This window comes from Rhinolophus sinicus, linkage group LG02 (genome assembly GCF_036562045.2).
Source record: "Rhinolophus sinicus isolate RSC01 linkage group LG02, ASM3656204v1, whole genome shotgun sequence".
Classification (NCBI taxonomy): Eukaryota; Metazoa; Chordata; class Mammalia; order Chiroptera; family Rhinolophidae; genus Rhinolophus; species Rhinolophus sinicus.
The window spans coordinates 31,596,143-31,616,148 of NC_133752.1; the positions used below are offsets into that span (position 1 = coordinate 31,596,143).

General features: G+C 31.5%; 1 protein-coding gene across 5 annotated transcripts in view; it reads left to right on the forward strand.

Moving 5' to 3' along the window:
• The window catches only part of TBCK (TBC1 domain containing kinase), a 178,789-nt gene that overhangs the window by 68,763 nt on the left and 90,020 nt on the right, over positions 1-20,006 (forward strand). For all 5 annotated transcript variants that reach the window (XM_019738922.2, XM_019738920.2, XM_019738921.2 and 2 more), the window contains 8 exons: positions 2,846-2,895; positions 3,073-3,202; positions 4,203-4,301; positions 6,277-6,339; positions 6,835-6,961; positions 8,496-8,546; positions 9,909-9,992; positions 18,696-18,781. In XM_019738922.2, coding sequence (XP_019594481.2) covers positions 2,846-2,895; positions 3,073-3,202; positions 4,203-4,301; positions 6,277-6,339; positions 6,835-6,961; positions 8,496-8,546; positions 9,909-9,992; positions 18,696-18,781 — 690 coding nt within the window. The remainder of the gene's footprint in view (positions 1-2,845; positions 2,896-3,072; positions 3,203-4,202; positions 4,302-6,276; positions 6,340-6,834; positions 6,962-8,495; positions 8,547-9,908; positions 9,993-18,695; positions 18,782-20,006) is intronic.

Here is a 20,006-nt window from a genome sequence, read left to right on the forward strand (position 1 = left end):
GTATTTCAGTTCAGAAAATTTCTATTGACATATCTTCAAACTCACTGACTCTTTCCTTCACATATCTAGTCTACTGATGAATCCATCAGAGAGATTCATGTCTTTTTTTTTTTTCACTTCTGGCATTTCCTTTTGACTCTTTTTTACAATTTTCATTTCTCTGTTATATTACCCACCTGTTCTTGCAAGCTGCTTACTTTTTCTCCTAGAGCCCTTGGCATATTAATCATAGTTAAGTTCCTGGTCTCATAATTCCAAAATTTTTGCCATATGTGAATCTGGTTCTAAAGCTTGCCTTGTCGCTTTAGAATATTGTTTTTTGCATTTTAGCATGCCTTACAATTTTTTTGTTGTAAACCTGGCATGATGTATCAGTAAAAGGAACTGTGGTAAATAGGCCTTTAGTTCAAGATTGTCTGTTCACCTAGCTGTTTAGTGTTCATGTAGCTTTTCTGGCAGAGACTAAAATTTCCTCAAGTGTTCTTGTTCTTGTCTCCCTTGTTGTCTTTGCGTTTCTCTAGAGACTTTTTTAAGTAGAGTCTGAGGCTTGTTGTTCTTTTAGCTGTACTCCCCTGTTATTACACAGGAGCCCTATTGATAGGGAGGTAATTTAGGGGAGGGAAAGTGTTCTTTAATCCTGTGATTAGATCTCAGTCTTTTCGTGAGCCTGTGTCTCTGAGCTGTGACCTTCACATATGTTTCTCATTTCCCTCCCTATCTTCTTAGGTGAAACAGGAAGGCTAGAAGGAGCTGAAATTGAGTATTTCTCTTCCCCACATCAAAGACTAGAAGGGGGGAAAGGTGAAGGGATTATAAAGTACAGATTGGTAGTCATGGGGATGTGAAATACAGTATGAGGAATATAATCAATAATGTTGTAAAGATCATATAGGGGGCCAGATGGGCACTGGACTTATCAGGGGATCACTTCATAGATTGTGTACATGTCTGACCACTGCTCTATATACATGAAGCTGAAGTAGAATAATATTGGATGTCAACTATAATTAAATGTATATAAACACACCTTTCTTTCTTTACCTGGATTTAACATGGTGTCCCCCTGTCTGTCTACCTGTTAATCAGGTGTCCAAAGCTTAGTCCCATGGTGCTTTAAAACCTTAGGCCATGGTTATCCGTGTGCTTTAGTGCTGGCTTACCTCCTTTCTTTCTAAGCCCAGCTTTGTGTCTCAGATAGTTGTATTTTCCTTACTTTTTAAGGCTTTTTCTGTCATTTGATATTTCATGTTGTATAGTAGGAGGGTATTAGAATCTCTTTTATCTGTCATAAAGCCAGCAATAGAAAATAATATATGTAATTATTACTACATAATACATTGAACTTATAATCTCATTAAAGAGAAAGAATGTGTATAGTGGAAAAAATAAATAGCAATACAAGGCAACAAACAGTAAATTACATCTAAAATATATGGTTTTAACTGATTTGATTTTACTCTTAATTTGTTTCTTTAACTTAAATATAATCCAAATTATGTGAATACAAGTTAAATGAAAACAAGGCTTTAATTTAACTTACTCAACTGTTTTATATTTTCACTTGAAATTTAAAATATTTTTCCTATAAATATTAAGGAAAAAATGTTAATGTTGCTGATTTTAAAAATAATATGGAAACCAAGTATCCATTTTTACCATATACTTTTCTGTATAAGTATTTTGCTTTTTTGCCCATAATATGCTAAATTTTTAATTAGTAAAAAAGCAGACTAGATACTTAAAATTAATATTTATGACTTTCAAGACAGTAAAACCCAAACTTTAAAAAAATGTATGTATATTAATTATACAGTGAAACTTGGGGGAACATTATTTTTCTGCTTAGAATTTTAATCCATGAAAGAAATAACGGTTTAAAGCAAAATAGGATAAGTGCATGTCAAATTTTAGAGCGAAGCCAAGCAGAAATCCAGTGTTTGCCAGATTTTATTGTTGGGTAAGATTTTTCTTTGGCTTTTAAAAATTCTGGACTAACTCAGGGATGAGTGCACAGTGACTCTAATCAATAGATCAGTGCTCACTATACACACAACTTGAACTTCAGTGTCAGTTCCCACAGGAAAAGATGCTCTGCCTCCAAGTTGGAAGGTGAACCGAAGAGCAGAGCAGCAGGCCAGATAGCATTAACTTTAACCACCCTGCTTAAATGAATACCCTGCTTAGGATGTTCTAAGATGTTACTTTATGACTGCCTGCCTTCTTTTGTTTTTAAATAGTACTTATCATCCTGGCAAAGTTATTATTGGAGCAACATTTATTATAATGACATTGTGAAAGAAAGTAATTAAGAGAATTGAGCTTTATCAATCGTTTATTAGGCATTTGAATCATACATGTTCAAAGTATGATGTGAGAAGTTTCTTTGAATCCTTTTTATTAGCACCTAACTGTCTTAATTTGTATTAATGTTGAAGTAAAAATAAGTCTAACTTGAGCTTTAAATTAAGCGATATGTATTTAAAAAGTACATTTTTAACATGTAATTTAAAAATATTTTATCTATTTATTAAATTTTATACTAATTTTAGTAATTCTGAATTGTATTTGGAAAATATCATAGTAGGTGTCTGACATTCATTTACAAGAGACACCTGCAAGTGAAAAAAAATCAAAATACAAAAATCTAGTCTTCATAGCTAAATTTAATCACTAATGGTATAGTATATTTGCATGTTTATAACAGGAATGAATTTTAAATTGTATTTTATACTTTTCTTGGTACCTTTATACATTCATGATTTTTACATTATTTTTCCTTTTAAATACAGATCGGTGTTTCTGTCTCAAATCCCCATACATAAATATTTTCTCTTTAAATTCACAGAGATTGAAAGATGTCGGTGGAGAAGCATTTTACCCACTACTTGAAGATGAGTAAGTATATATATAGTCTCCTTTTACACTTATATTCCTTTTCTGTTTATGTCAGATTGGTAAGAAGCTTAACTATTTTCTTTGGAAAGTACTTTCTAAAAAGAACATGTAACATGGTGTTTTTAAAAAAATTTTGTACATTTTGTCAATTTTTCTGCTTTTGTTTCTCTTTTACAGCCAGTCTAATTTACCTCATTCGAATAGCAATAATGAGTTGTCTGCAGCTGCCACCCTCCCTTTAATCATCCGAGAGAGGGACACAGAGTACCAACTGAACAGAATAATTCTCTTTGACAGGCTGCTAAAGGTAGGGATTCCGAAATATGAAGTCTTACAAGAGCCCACGTACATCCTTATTATATTGCCTTGTTAATTCTTTGGGAATCTTGATATCATAAAAAGAGTAATTCTTATGACCTATCTTTTCTGATTAACGTGTAATTATAAAAATGATACGTGTTCATAGTACATAAAATTAAAAAGTAAAAACAAGATGCAGGAACATATGCACAATCATATTACACAAAAGATTAATATCCTTACTGTTTAAAGAACACTTAAAAATCAACAGGAAAAACACTAATACTGAAACAGAAAAATGGATAAGGAACCTAAGAGAAATAGAACTAGTCAGTAAATCTATTCAAAATATTTATCCTCACTAGGAATCAAAAATAATTAAATAGGCTTTTTTGATAACCAAATTAGAAAAGTGAGCAAAGGTTTATTAAGATTGGAACTCTCATTCCTTTGGAATGAGTGTAAAGTGATTGAAACATTGTAAAAAGCAGTTTGGAAGTATATATCAAAAGCTGTAACAGCATCCACACCCTTTGTCCTAATAATTCTTTTGTAGAACTCTCTCCTTAAGTACAAATTTATAAAAGGACACCTTTATGTGCAAAGATATAGAAGTAGCCATAATTATAACTTATATTTATTGAATAATTTCTACATTTCCAGATATATTACAAAGTGCTATACATACATTATTTAACCAATATGAGGCTGGTAATATTATTCTCCAAATGACTCATTCATAATTCTTTCAAAGCACAAAATAGAGAGGAATGATTAGAAACAGTAGAAACAGCTCGTCTCTTTTGTTGTATACAAGATTTATAGACTATAGGGAACCATTCTACTGCCAACTTACAGGTATTACTAACACCAAAGTAATTTCAGATACTTAGAAATTTAGTGAAGATCACCTTCAATTTTATCACTGGTGTATATTCAGGACTTTCCAGACTAAAAGATAGTACTTGGTAATTTGAGACATTTTTTCATGTTTTTTTCATATGTAGGCTTATCCGTATAAAAAAAATCAAATCTGGAAAGAAGCAAGAGTTGACATTCCTCCACTTATGAGAGGTTTAACCTGGGCTGCTCTCCTGGGAGTTGAGGTAAGAAAAAAAAGAGAAGGTTGGAAGTTGGACATGGTGGTGCTAAGAAAGAAAGAAAAAGAAGGAAAGTGCTTTCAAAATATATATTTTTAAGTTGTTAGACAATAGCACAGGAAAAAATGAGCATTAAGAATATTTGGCAATTTTAAGTGAAAGGAATAGAGGAAAATAATAGGAAAATATAATTGAAGGCTTCTTAGATTTATATTATTTAATGTTTCATTTAAATGGGGCTCATAAAAATTATCTTGATTACTAATTTTCATATCACATATATATATATCAGTTATATGTGTATTATCCTGCCTATAAAGTGTGTTTATTTAGAAGTAGGGTTGCCTATTCATAAGTAGTTCTGTCTATGTTTAGATAAACCTTCCACTCTAATTTGAGCCTTGTCAAAATTCATGAATATAATTTTGTGCTTTTTAGCACATCTATCCCACAAGCACCATGCTAACAAGACAAACAGCTAGCTACTTGTCTTCTACAACACCTAATCTGTGGCAGCGAGGAAAGGAGAAGGGTCACAAAATCATTAGGGTGACTTGCAGTGCTAACAGAGAACTCTGGTGACAACAGTCATGATAATAGGCCGAATCCTGGCCAGATTTTTTCATTTCCAATTTCTTTGTCACCCTGCCGTCACATATTCTCTTATCAATATCTTGTGTATATCCATCAGGCATTTTTTTCCTGAATTCCCTCAACTATTTTTAATCCTTTTCAACTCCTTGTTAAAAAATGTTCTTTATTCTTGATTCCTTTGATGAGAGTTTACAAACATCTTTGATTTGGTGGTTGCTTTAGAAGAATGCCTGTTGTTCCATCCCATACGTTAATAGTTAGAATTCTAGAACCATGTAATGCTGAAGTTCAGGAGGACTGAGTTCAGGTTGTCCAAATCTGTCATGAAGTAGATGTACCAGAGAAGCTGATACAGCAAGTAATGACACAGTTTGAACCCCAAATTCCTGACTCTTTCTACATCGTTATGAAACCAGAGTAATAAGAATTATTCCATGCTTAGCCCTATTGAACATGACTAAAATCTGAAGTGGTTTATTCAGTTATTCCTTCTGTAACAGTATAACTGTAAATGATTCCTTTAGTCCCCTGATTCCGTAACTACATGATATTCCACTCTTTCATTTATTTCAAACTTCTGCTTCCCAGTGCTGACCTACCACTCCTTAAACAATCCCATTTTATTTTTGCTTTCATTACCAACTTTAACAGGAAAATTTATTGTGGCATAGCTCTTTCTGTTTCCCCCTCAATTTTTTTTCTCTTAATTTCCTCATGAAATTTACGATGCTTGAGATAATGCGAATAGGGAGCAATACGGCTGTGTTGTACTGCAGAGGCTATGTGCTTTGGCTAAGCATACTCATTAGCTAAGTGACTCATCCAACACATTTGTCTTCTGGTGTGTATAATTCAAATGTCTGCCTCAACAAAATGCCAAATTGTCACAGACTTTCATCACAGATAAATGTAGAAAAATTTTTTTTAAGAGGTATACTTTGGGTGTTTTTGTTTTTTTGGGGTTTTTTTTTTTTTTTGTATGAAATATGAGTCAATAATAGACATCTTTTTCCATATAAGATTCTTTTTTTTTCCATTAACTTTTATTGGGGAATATTGGAGAACAATGTATTTCTCCAGGGCCTATCAGCTGCGAGTCATTGTGCTTCAATCTAGTTGTGGAGGGTGCAGCTCAGCTCCAAGTCCAGTCGCCATTTTCAGTCTTTCGTTGCAGGGGGCGCAGCCCACCATCCCATGGGGGAATTGAAACGGCAACCTTGTTGTTGAGAGCTCACGCTCTAACCAACTGAGCCATCTGGCCACCCGTACTTTGGGTTTTAATGTGTCTATCAATAATTGGGTGGATTTATAATAAATATATTTTGCCTAAATTAATAATTTATCCAAGATGTCATGAATTAATATTATCCTTTCTTATTTTTTGCAGGGGGCTATTCATGCCAAGTATGATGCAATAGATAAAGATACTCCAATTCCTACAGATAGACAAGTATGGCTTAAATTTTCTTAAACAGCTTAAGATAATTTTGCTAAATATTACATTTTAGAAAGGGAAGAGGAATTTTTTTCCTTTTATTATTAATACTCAGCAGCTATCATATGCATATCGTATCAGCATGATTCTTGTACTGATAAATTAGTGAGTTAGAACTGTTCCTTAAAGGAATTTAGGCCAAGTAGCTTTTCTTAATAATTGTACTTTTTTAACTGAAGAATTTGCCCTTTATTTAGACCTGGTTGTAAAGGAAGTTTTTTTGGAAACTATTAATACATACCTTTTCAAAAGAAATGGTCTGTTTTCCTTGTTTAAGTATACAACTTTTTGTTGTTTGCATAGTATTAATAAAACATCAGAATTATTTAGGTTGTCTATTCTGAAATTTATAATACAGTCTCTCCTTTTCCTTACATTGGGTTTATTGGCGATCACTCTATTACAATCTCTATTATTACAGTTCTACCTTATTGTTTTGCTATTTTACAGATTGAAGTGGATATTCCTCGGTGCCATCAGTATGATGAACTGTTATCGTCACCAGAAGGTCATGCAAAATTTAGGCGGGTATTAAAAGCCTGGGTAGTATCCCATCCTGATCTTGTGTACTGGCAAGGTAACTTTACTTTCCAATTTTTAAGACTCCTTTTGAAGTATTAGGAGCATGTTGCATGACTAACAGTTTTAAAAATTACCGTGTTTCATTGAAAATAAGACCTAGCTGGACATTAAGCTCTAATGCGTCTTTTGGAGCAAAAATTAACATAAGACCCAGTCTTATTTTACTGTAAGACCCAGTATTATTTTAGTGTAAGACCCAGTATAATTTATAATATAATTAATATAATATAATATAATATCCGGTCTTATTTTACTATACGACCCGGTCTTCTATAATATAATATAATATAATATAATATAATATAATATAATATAATATAATGTAATATAAGATCGAATCTTATATTAATTTTTGCTCCAAAAGACGCATTGGAGCTGATTGTCTGCTAGATCTTATTTTCAGGGATATACGGTAAAACAAAATATCAGAACACCCTTGGCTTTCAGAAAGTCAACGCTAAAGCTATGATCCATTTTTGAGAGGTTTATATGAGAACTTTTTTTAAACTTGGTCTAAATGCCTAGTAGGTATCATTTAAATGCATGATATTTAAAGAGACAATTTGTCATTACATTGATTAGAAAAGTAGGAAGAGTATTTTGTGTGATTGTAATTTTTGTGGGTACATTTTTTTCAGTGCTTATAAAAATAATAAAATAATTTTATACCATAAATAATTTGGGCCTAGTTAATATTCTCACCATTTAATGATTTACAGTTTATGCTTAACATGTTTATTAGAAATTAGGGAATAGGATACCACCCTAAACTGTTTATTTATTATCTATAAAAAAATATATTTTTAATGTTCCATACCCTTGATTTTTATCTTTCTCATTACTTTTGTGGTCATTGATAGATCCATGAATGAGAAACTCATTCCACCAGTCCTATATTTGAATTTGTTGTAATGAACAGTATTTTAAAAAATATTTTAATTCTCTATTTCTGGCTAAACTTAAGTTGAAGCTATTATTTTTCCTAGCTCTGTCCATTTTATAGTTCTATATCTTCCTAACAAATATAGATAGATTTAAGTATTTTCTTTCAACGTGACAACATATGAGCAGTATTATTAATAAAAGGCATATGTCATATATTTATATTTCACTTCACAATTTTTAAAGGATTTTTTTCATGATACCAAAAAAACATCTAAGACAAATCTCCTCTCAGATGAGGAAATATGCCTGGAGGTGTTAAGTGATTGCCAAAGCACACTGGGTCAGAGATGGGACTATGTCCCAAACCTTCTATAATTTTTACATTTTTCTGTTAATACGTTTCTCTCTTTAACTCTTAATAATATTGATGATAATAATAGCTGATTTGTATTGGGCATGTACTATGTGCCATTCATTGTCAGTTACTCCCCACAATAAGCCATGAGAATATATTTCTGGATGAGTAGTGTTTATCATGCTTAATCTATATAAAGGTAGTGCACAGAACTGAATAAGGTATACATCCACAATTCAATTGAATTATGTTTATTTAAATTATTTTAACAACCTCTCCCTCCCGTCAGGTCTTGACTCACTTTGTGCTCCATTCCTATATTTAAATTTCAATAATGAAGGTAAGCCTATTTATCATTTAAATAATCATGGTACATATTATTCTAAAATATTTTATTAAAACATGAAAGGTTTTTCTGTTTGTTATAAGGTTCTTGCTTTCTTCCTAGGATATACTCCTAGGGAGTATACAATTTCTGTGAAATAATCTGTTAGACTAATTTTAGAGGATGTGAAGAATTAATTATTGGAGCGTTTCAGTTGTGAACAACCAATGACTAGAAATTTGTGGACAATACAATTGATTATTCTAATACATTTGTCTACTTTGGTGACCATTTTTATGAAACATTGGAGAAAACTTTGACATCTTTAGAGATTAGTTTTAGTCTATGTATACACTGTAAACAATTTATAAAGAAATTGCTGTTGGTCTTGTATCTCCAAAGCCTATAATTTCAACCACTATTTCTGTACTAAAAAATTTTCTTATTCTCCCTCCTAAACCCATCACTTTGTATTCATGAATGTATTAATGTTTTGTATACTTGTATTTTATATTCTAGTTATATACTAATATAGAACCCTCTTTTTGGTTAGCAGCTTTTTTATGGTATTTTTTTAAAAGATTATTTTTTTTTATTCCCCTGTTATGATGTCTTTTTTTATAGTTGATTTTTCAGTAAATATTTGTTAAACTTAACTGACTCAAATCTCTAATGACATCACATATAGAAAGTATTTACCATACGTAGTATGAATCTTTAGAAGCTTCAATTTCAGAATCTCCATTTTTTTTTTCAAATTCTGTTTCATGTCAGATTTTGCATAAATTTCTGGAAATGGGTACAGATAGCATAATTCCAGATAACTAAAATTTTACAATTTGAATTGGTTTAAAAATGCACTGTTCTATATATCATTGCTTATTATCTAGACTGGAATTTGCTATGTTTAATTAGGCATAGTCTGTTACCACGCATACTGATTCAAGAAGAGTAAGCAATCTGTATTTGAAAGAACAATTTATGACTGGTGTTCCTAAATCCAAGTTCTGAGACTCTTTCTTTGCAGCAACAAAAATTAAGAATCTTGAGGTTTATATAACACGTTAATAATGACCATGTTTAGAGATTTAAAAAATTATAAAGTTCAGCTAGTAAAGGTTTTTATTATTGTGAGATAATGATTTCTGCAGTAGTTTGAAATTTAAAAATTAGTTGGTGATTATCTTTTATTGTCCAAAATATTTTCTGTTTTAAAGAGCAGGCTGTTTTTTCCCTTAATTTTGTGTTCCCAGCATTTATTAACATAACTCTTGTTTAATAGTAGAGTCAAACAATGTGTAATAAGTGAGTGAATGACTACTGGTCATGTACCCCATTAACTAATTTGTTACATACCTTTGCCTTATTCTTTCTTAGCCTTGGCTTATGCGTGTATGTCTGCTTTTATTCCCAAATACCTGTATAACTTCTTCTTGAAAGACAACTCACATGTAATACAAGGTAAGCAAACGTCTTTCCTTGTCTTTTTAAGGGAAAGTACTTATGTCAAATAACCAATATTCAATTGAATTTACAATTTTGACCCAATAAAATATGGTGATCATCCTCACTAAAACCAATGAAGAGATCATTAAGTTTAGTCTTTCCTCCAAGTCCACAAAGAATTATGGTATTTTTCTAATGACTGTTTTAATATCTGATCTCAGTTCAGTTCAAATTTAGGTGTGCTACTTTAAGAAAACATAAGTCCTGCTATTTGTCTCTCACAATTAAAATTGCCCACAAAAAGCTTCACCATGGAGCAAGCCTATTATGAATTAGTAAAAAAGTTTAAACAATGTTTAATTGTGTAAATTAATAGGATATTAAAAACACTTCTCGTTCATCTCATTTCTCATGTTTGAACACCCAATATATTCTTCCTCTGTCTTCTACTTTCCTAAAATATCCTTCCTCCTTTAGAATCTAAGTCATAGCATGACCCTTTTTTGAATTTGCAGGACACTTTAGCCACAAACTTTTAGTATAATTTTCTGAACTATTTTTTGGAAGTAGTGTAACAACATTAATAATATACACTTTTGAATCAAGCAAACTTAGTTTCAGATTTAAGCTTTGTTACTTATTGTGTAATCTTGGGCAAGTAACTTAAATTTGCTAGGTATAATTTTTCTACTATCTAAAATAAAGATTTTTGTAAAAGTTAAACATAAAATATGTAAATGCATGATACATAGAAACATTCAATAATAATTACTATTTTATTTTCATTACTATTTTTTTTTGCTATCATTGCAGTTGTTTTGCTAATATTATTATCATGACATTATATGTTGTTTTATGTCTTTCAACAAGAATCTAAATGTTTTGAGGGCAGAAAATTTTCTTATACTTTTGTATTTCTTTTGGAACAGACCACAAAGCTGGTCATGCAGTCTCCCCATTTACCAATTTTATGACACTTTTCAGATATTACTTTCATTTTAATGAAGTAAAATATAGACTTTTTATTTATACATTTATGTCTTATTAATTCTAAATTTTCAACAACTTTAAGCTAGTGCTTTGTTTTATTTATATTTACATCATTATGGATGAAGCAGGAAAACTAGGCTATGTCTGATTTATCTAACATTCTGAATAAGGGAGGTTTCAATTAGCAATATTTTTACTTAGTTAGAAATGAGTATAAAATTAGAGTATCAGAGGTCAATATAATGGGAAAATAACTAGAAAGGAAGTAGAAATGGAAATGGAGACGAAAAAGATAAAGAGGCTGGGAGGAAAAGAATATGAATAAATAGCTCAGCACATAAAAACATTTTTATTTCCAGCATCGTTTACATTGAAGTATAGAGAAAAATAATTAAAACTGTTTTTAAAATGTTGTGTTTGTGTTTATAAGCACATCAAGGCATGTTCACAGTTCTTTGTGTCTACAATGTAGATAGGTGCGAGAAATAGAAATAACCAGTGTCTCTGTTGGTTTTGAAACATAAGTGCTATTGATTTATATTTGTATTTTGAAAGATTGGTTTGAAATGAATATGCGTAATTTCCTGCACTCTCCTAGAATATGTACTTATATAAAGTTAGGATTAACTGAAGAATTTTTTCAGAGGGCAACAATATTTTGCTTTGACTTTTTATAATCAAGGATGAATATGTTTTCTAGGGAGGAAGTTGTTCTTGCTTGCAGGTTAATTTTGTAAAGCCATCCAATTTCAAGAGTCATGCAATGTTATCTTCTAAGAATTTATGAAGTGATGCCCTATAAGAGTGTGTCTTGCATCTTGCTAGTAGGGATGTGTTCCATACTTATTCATAGTTTCCTTATGGTGCTTATCAGTGATGTTTATCATAGAATGAATAGTATATTCTAAGATTCCAGTAATTCCTGTCTGAGGATACTGCAATGAAGGCCCAAGTTCTTGTAGGCCTTAACCAGCCAAGGGCTGGAGTGGGGACCCCATGCTCAGTTCGTAGCACCTGCAAGCCTGGCAGCTAGAGAGCTTCTTACCTCCCCACACCTCCTTCACCCCCATGGGGAGGACCAGATACCTGGGGTATGCTGGCAACAGGAGAATTGAGGGTTCGTGGCCTGGCCCAGTTCCTTCCTGCCTAAGGTAGCTTAGTTGATTAAGATTGGTCACCAGTATGCTACAACATGAAGTCTGCCCCTCAGCAACCTGTCTTCACATGCTCCACTTTTATTACGTGTCCTACCTTCTGCCCCCATATCAGAATGCCCTTGAGTGAATTGTCAAGCCCATTATTGCATGATATTAGAGAGTTTGCAGTAAACTATTTGTGCTGATAAAATATAAATGAGTAGATTTAATTACACCTTGGATGATACCAGGAGATTTCAAAGGCTATGTGCAATGTAAATAATCTATCAAATAGTGACCAAAGACAAACTGAAAAGATTAGAGGTAGAAAATAATCACATTACTATTTGTGCAACACAAAAGGTGATTCCTTAATCCTCTGTTAAATATGCCAACAACATAATGCTGTTATTTTTAAAGCTAATATGAATTAGTAGTATTAATTGAACTTTCATATATAAAAGCCTGGAAATAACCTTTTTCCAAATTTGTCAGGCCCCTAGTAAAGCATAGTGCCTAGCCTAATTTAAAATTCAGTAATGATTTACCTCTAAAAAGTTTTATTTTTCCAATAATTGTTTCACATTGCAGATGGATGTCTATTATTTCAACATGAAAAAGATGAGTTTTCACACTTTTTAAAAATAATTACAAACTTATTTAGTACACCATTAAAAGGGTTAATATGCAAATAAACAAGACAAGATCTTGTTTAATTTGTGAGAAAAAAGGACTCTTTTTACTTGGATTGATTAATCAGTAATGCATTTTAAATATTCAATATTATAACTAAAATACCTCTCCAATTTATTTAAGTTTTAGTTTTCTAAGTATTAATAACTTTATCAGTTATAACATTTGTAAATTCGTGTTTAAAATTTTGAATTGGTAATTAGTTTTTAAACTTTTTTAAGCCATAATAAATGTTCTTTGATATTATGATGAAAACCATTGCATGCATATTTTCCCAAGAAACAATAGACATGGTATTTTAAATCACTTGTTCGGTTTTTACATTGACACTATATGTTCTATAAGAAAAAAAAAGCATAGTTTCAATAATTTTGTCTTTCAATAAATAATTGTTCTATGCTGACTGTGCCAGGCACTGCGTAAGGAATCAAGGTTCTTAAGGTAAATAACATTCAATCCTTTTCCAAGGGATTTCATAGAAATAAATGTGAAAATAACTATAAGTCAGTGGGATAAGTAGACATATTACTGGATTAGCACAGAGAAAGAAGTGGGAAGAGCTTATTTTGGTTTTCTTTTACTTTTGTTGGAGGCAAAGGGAATAAGTAGCATGTCTGGAAAGGTTTCATAAGAGAGAAGATACTGGTGAATTTGAAATTTGAGCAGGAATTTGGAGAAATTGGGAGAATAACATTTTTAAGACAGAGAACAAGGACAAGGACTGCAGTAGAAACATGAAAGTGAGTTGATAAAACAGCCAGTAGTCTAATCTGGTGCACAGAGTTGGAAAGAGAGGGATGGATTACTGAAGGAGCTGAAACAGTGCACTCACTATTGAGGAACAGTGGTTTGTTTTTCTTCAAAATGTTTGTTGTAGGCTTGGAATTAGAAATATTCAGCTTTCATTTTATTGTTTCCCTCTTTGTCCTTCTCCACCATTTTGTTTAATGGCATTTTAAGGTTTAAATTTCAAAGTAATATTAATTTTGATTGACATAAATAAAACATGTGCACTTTTCCCCCCAAGTTTTGGAAAACTTGTAAACCCTATGAAACTGATTAATAGCTAATTATAGAATTGCATATTGATTTAGTCCAAATAATTGTCTTTACAGAAATCAAAAGTTTCTTTATTCAATAGTAACTTTAAATTTTCTTTGAAAAAATAAGTTGTATAATTATACACTAATAGAACTTTATTTTTTTTATTTTAAAGTCTCATAAAATATAGAATTTGCATATTTATAAGGCTCTAAACTGCTTTGCCTCTTTTGATGAGAGAAAAATTATCTATTTAATGAAGATATCCTGGGTTTATTTGTTTTTTGTTGTTCTTTTTTTTTTAAACCATGGTGCTATTTACTTGTTATCTGCAGACATTTTATAGAAAATAATAAACTTAATTACTTCTGGCCTAAATTAATATTCATTGTTGTTGTCACTATTAACTTATACCTTACAGTGTTGCTATTGAGTTGATGAAGTACCACCACTTAGGAACTTTAAAAAATAACATACTAATTAAAGAATTCAGGGTTTTAGCTTCCCAATTACCTAAGATTACTAAAATTATTCTAAGGTTCAGAACCTTAGGGTACCATTTTAAAAAGATGTACCAGATTTAAAAAGATGGAGGGATTTGAAAGGGATATATTGAATACGGAGATTGGAAAATTGGCTTGTAACTTGCAGGACAGACATACTTTATGCTACTGAAGAAAGAAAAGGCAGCTTTAGGACAGTGAAGAAAGAGGCAGCCATTTAGTTATTATGAAAGGGAACTAATCCTTTGTGGAAAACCCAATTGTACTTTAACATCATTTTGCACTTAAGAAGGGAGCAATCCATAAAACTGACCTGTAAAACTTTTACATGGTTCTTTGAAGATATTCTACTGTGTTTTGTTCACCAAAGCAACCATTGGAATTTTGGCACAACATTAAACATATTCTTGTACTGTTTATAAAACCAAATCATATTCACATTTGGACCATTGGAAAATATGGTGGCTATAAGTCAGAAAGGGAAAGATAGAGGGAGATACCATATAAAATGGGAAATAAAATGGGTGAAAATTTCTGCAAGTTTTTGTTTACCTGCATATCTAATTCTTTTGAGGCCAAGGGCAGCGTCTTCTTCACCATGATGTTCCATTTCATGTAGTGCCACCTATACCTAGGATGACTATAAAACTAAATATGATTATTTTTGACAGTTAAAAGGGACACTGACTTCATCAGGCAATGAGTCTATAGGTGGCAGCTGGAACTCTGCCAGGTAAACATGGATGTATGGTCACACTACGTATAGACATTCAATACACCTTTGAGGGGAAGGGAGAAAGGAGAACAGGCATCAAAATCTAAAGTCCAGTTGTCAAATGTGAGTATAATACAAAACGCCTTCCTCATATAATGGTCACAAAGAGAGAGGGAAAATATGCAACTTCCCTGTAAGGGTTATGTATTTGGAAAAGCTGTGCATTATACATTTCCAGTTTGATGCACATCTTTGTCATGAATGACTTTCATGGTAGCATATTGGGAAATGGTAGGGAATGCATTGAATGTACAGTCTTGCCATTTTCAAGAATGTCTTGTATCATGTGACTAAGATTGTTCCTGAGACAGAAAATGTTTTGTTACCTTTACTAGAAATATTATGAGAAGTACTTAGTGAATATGCTTGCAGATTTTTTTTTTTTACCAGAGCAGGGTATGTCAGCCAAAAAGAAAATGGCTCACAAACGTAGCCCTAAAGATTTGTTTCTCTTTCCTTTCTCTTCTTTTGAAACCCCCTCTTCCCATGTTGATATAAAGGTTGATGCTTGCTCTTGTGGCTTTAGACAATAGCCAAATTTTATAGCAGACAAACCTTGTAATGGAAAATAATCTAATTTGGGTTCATTTAGAATAAAATAACTGACTTCTTTTGAGTGCTTTGAGTAAATGTCACCAAATGGTTTGTTTGGGGCACAGTTTAGTTGACAAGCGATGTATGACTCTGCGTACTTATTTATACTCCCTATCTTCAGGATAAAGTATCAGCCTGATGGAAAATAATAAATATAGAACTGAGAATGCCATTTCTGATTTGTGAGCAAAGGAAAGCTTTTGCTTTAAATGTGTTGACCATCAGCCTTCATCTCCACCTTTCCCCAACTAAGAAAATGAAAGCAGAAAGACTGGCCAGAAAGGAAAAAATAAGGATACCCATATGTGGCACTTTCTGAAATTTCCTCTCTCTATTTTTTTATGATTTTTTTTTTTGAAATACAAACAGATGCCTTATTTATAAGTAGCTGCACAAAAATATGATAATGTCATATGAAATCCTTACACTGAATTATTTGGGGATTGTTGTTTTAAAATATGTAATAAATAAAGATACTGTTTTAAAAGAGAGGAATAGATTTTTTAATACTGAGAGACTAGAAGGAAAAAATAAAATTTATTTTCACTTTATGTTTCATTGCAAAAAATTAAAAGGTATACAGTGTCATTGAAACAAAGAAATTTACATTAGACATGCTTTTGCACAGTAGTGCAGCATTAAGCTTCACTTGAGGTTTAAGGGGATATTGCATAAAGACCTTGATTTAAAAAAACAACTACAACTAGCATTTAACCTTACATAGATCACCTATAAGTTAGAAAATATTATTTTGGGGGTTATTTTATGGCTCTAGATACATATCTTTTTATTGATTGACTGATTGATTGATTGATTTTTTTTAAAAGAGTTCATTTGAGCCAAACTGGCAACATATGCCAGGGAGTAAGATCTCAAATACTCCCTATGCATATCTTTATTATAAATCACAATTAAAGTGTTTTGTGAACATCTTAAAAGAGTCAGTGTAATAGCTCTAGAATCCTTTGTTTTATTCTGACTACTGGTCTTTTATTCTGTAGCTTAAATTCTATAAGGTTGGTTTACAAATCAAAGGACGTATGCATGTCATTTTTTTAACTTATTCTAGGGAATTTTTATATGCACTTTTGAAATGACAATGAAATATGACATAGTGCTATTTTCCTCGGTTCTATTTTATCCCTCCTTAAAGTAAGGTTTTTTCCTGAATATAACAAGCCATACTATAAGTCATCCTAAAGCCTAGCCTGAGCAGCCAAAACTTATGCCAGTCTTTTAACTTACATTTACATATGTTAAATAACATATGGTATATAATAATATATAAAATAAATGTATACACATATTTATTTGTGTGTTATTTATAACACATATTTAAATCCAGCCATCAATTTTCGGCAGAACACAAAGAAAATGCTTTTGTGATGGATTAAGTTTCTTCAGTGGATCCTTAATTGGCCATGTGATCCCACGTAGTAATTCTCTTTTATCAGGCTCAAATAAGAATGTTTAGTAAACTGGAGCTGAAGTCCATATCTGAACAAGTTCCTCCTACTACTTATAGCGGTGGAAAATGGCCTGAGCCATGCTTTTCTGGTTTAAAATCAAGCCTTAAAAGTGAATAACTATATGCTGTCATCAACACAAAGTTGAATTCTTAGGAATGTTGCTGTTACATACCTCTGACTTCTAGGTAAATTATGATCATAAACATAACATCAAAACATACCATCACTAATTGGAAGGAGAAATAAAAGTAAAGTTAAACCCCAAAGTTTCCTGAGGCCTTGGAATCTGTCCTGGGTCTTCACTTTAATTGTAACTCTTGAAGCTGATGTAAATTGTACCTTTTTTCGGTCTTGGAGGAAAAGGTGAGACAATGAATACATGGAGTTTTGTTGCCGTATTGGATACAGTATCTCCTTATCTTTTTTTTTTTTTTTTAATTTGATGTTCCTCTTTGTAAAATATGTGGCATTGCTTATAGGTAAATAATTATAAAATACATTGTGGTCATTAGAAGCAAAGTTTTAATTGAGGAAAATAGGGGAAGGCTACTTGTACTAACAGATTGTCAAGGATTTTATACTATTTCTTGAAATATTACAAATAAAGAACTTTAAAAACTAAAAAAGTCAGACATTGGAGGTTATTTTCACCAAATAATTGCTTTGAAAAAATAGATCTATAACTTTATTGAAGGAAGGAGTTAAAATTATTAATTAAGGGAAAACTTTCTTTGGGTTATTGTCATTTCAGTCTCAAAAAGATAAAAAGTTGGCTTATTGAAATACGTTTTAATTTTTTAATATGTAAAAAGTGATGGCTACTTGCCCCTGAGTAGATTATTATAGGTATATTGTTTACTATATAGTGAGTAAATTGACAATAATAGTAAATTGTTGAAAGAATGGAAAAAATAAGAAAATATTCCCCATATTCCAACTGAACCCTATTAATTAGAACAGGATTAGAATCAACAATATTTAATTACATACTGTATGCCTATTTTCTGACTAACGTGATGCTAATTCTTATTTCTAATATGCCAAATACAGAGTCTTAGATGGAAATAAATTAGAACTGGAACAAATACATTTATATATAAATAAATTTGAGGCATAGTTATTTTATTTGTGACTGCTAATAAAGTGTTCCTTCTGTTACACTTTCTGAACGTAAAATAAATACAAGATTTAATATCACTAGAAAAAATGTATTTATGGAAATTAATAGGAAAACATTCATTCATTTGTCATGTGTATAATTTTGATTTAAGAAATGTACTGATAACTCTGAAGGTAGAAAATAAGTTGCATCCTAGTTTGTTGGCATATTTGTTTAATAATTAGCAGTAAGTGATTAAAATGGTAACAAAGCAGAGCACTACCTATTAAAGCATATTTTCTTCATGGAGAAATTAAATTTCTCTCAAAATGTAAATAAAACTATTCTCTGTGAATTTAATGTCCATATTTGAGGTATTGTGTAAAAATAATGGTCTTAAACTTCATTGTCATTTCAGAGTATCTGACTGTGTTCTCTCAGATGATTGCATTCCATGACCCAGAGCTGAGCAATCATCTCAATGAGATTGGATTTATTCCAGATGTAAGTACTTTGTGCATTAATTAACATGAAATAAAAAATAAGGCAGTAATTGGCAGCACAAAAGAGTGCTGTTTTTAGCTTTGTTGTCATAAGATGTCCATATTAAAACAAGTTCCTGCTACTACCCTGTTTACCTGGAAATAAGACCTAGCCAGACAATCAGCTCTAGTGCGTCTTTTGGAGCAAAAATTAATATAAGACCCAGTATATTATATTATATTGTATTATATTAATTATATTACATTATATTTATATGATATGATGATATGATATGATATGATATGATATGATATGATATATTATATTAAGACCCAGTCTTATAGTAAAATAAGACTGGGTTTTATATTCATTTTTGCTCCAAAAGACGCATTAGAGCTGATTGTCCGGCTAGGTCTTATTTTTGGGCAAACAGGGTAATTACAGCCTTCTGTTATAAAGTCTGTGTGAATATCTTCCATATTCTCCCTTTAAGTAAAGGGAAAATGCCTTATTTTTCTTAACATACTTGATACGATCAAATTATTTTGGAAAACCCATCAAGGTTAGTGTGATATTAAACTGTGCTGTGGGTTTTCACTTGGGTTTTATGATACTCGGGCCTATGTTTGAAGAAGTTAGGAAATTTGAACTTAGTAAATTGTTAAGTAGCTTCTTCTGTATTTTGCTTGCTTGATGTGTTACCTTGGGAGCTTTGCCAGACTTTGGCTTACTTTATTAGCATCTCTATAGTCCATATTAAGCTAAAAGTCAGATTGACTTGCAAAGGTTAGCCGGGGTGCAGCTTAGCCTGTTACTCATCTGCAGAATCAAGCCTTTTTTCAGGGGAAGGTGGAATATAGTAATTATTCCAGTAATTTTTTTGTAAACCTCAAAAATGCTTTTTGAGATAGAGAGCTCCTTACTCCCTCTTAACCTTCTATGCTTCCTCATCATGCCTTTCCTCTTCAGGCTTATATCCAGAGATGGGTATATCAATGGTCAAGATTAAGGCTGAAAAGTGTTAATATTAATATTCCATTAATACATTTAAATCGTTAACAGTAACACAGTATAAATACTTGCAGAGTTCTTTGAAGTTAAAAATATTTTCATAGATGTTATTTCATGTGATTTTCAAAACCAATTTGTATGGTGTATGAAGCAGATAATTTCATTGTTTAATAGATAAGAAATTTAATGTTTGAGAAGATAACAAAAGTAGTTAGTCACAAAACTCAAAATTTAA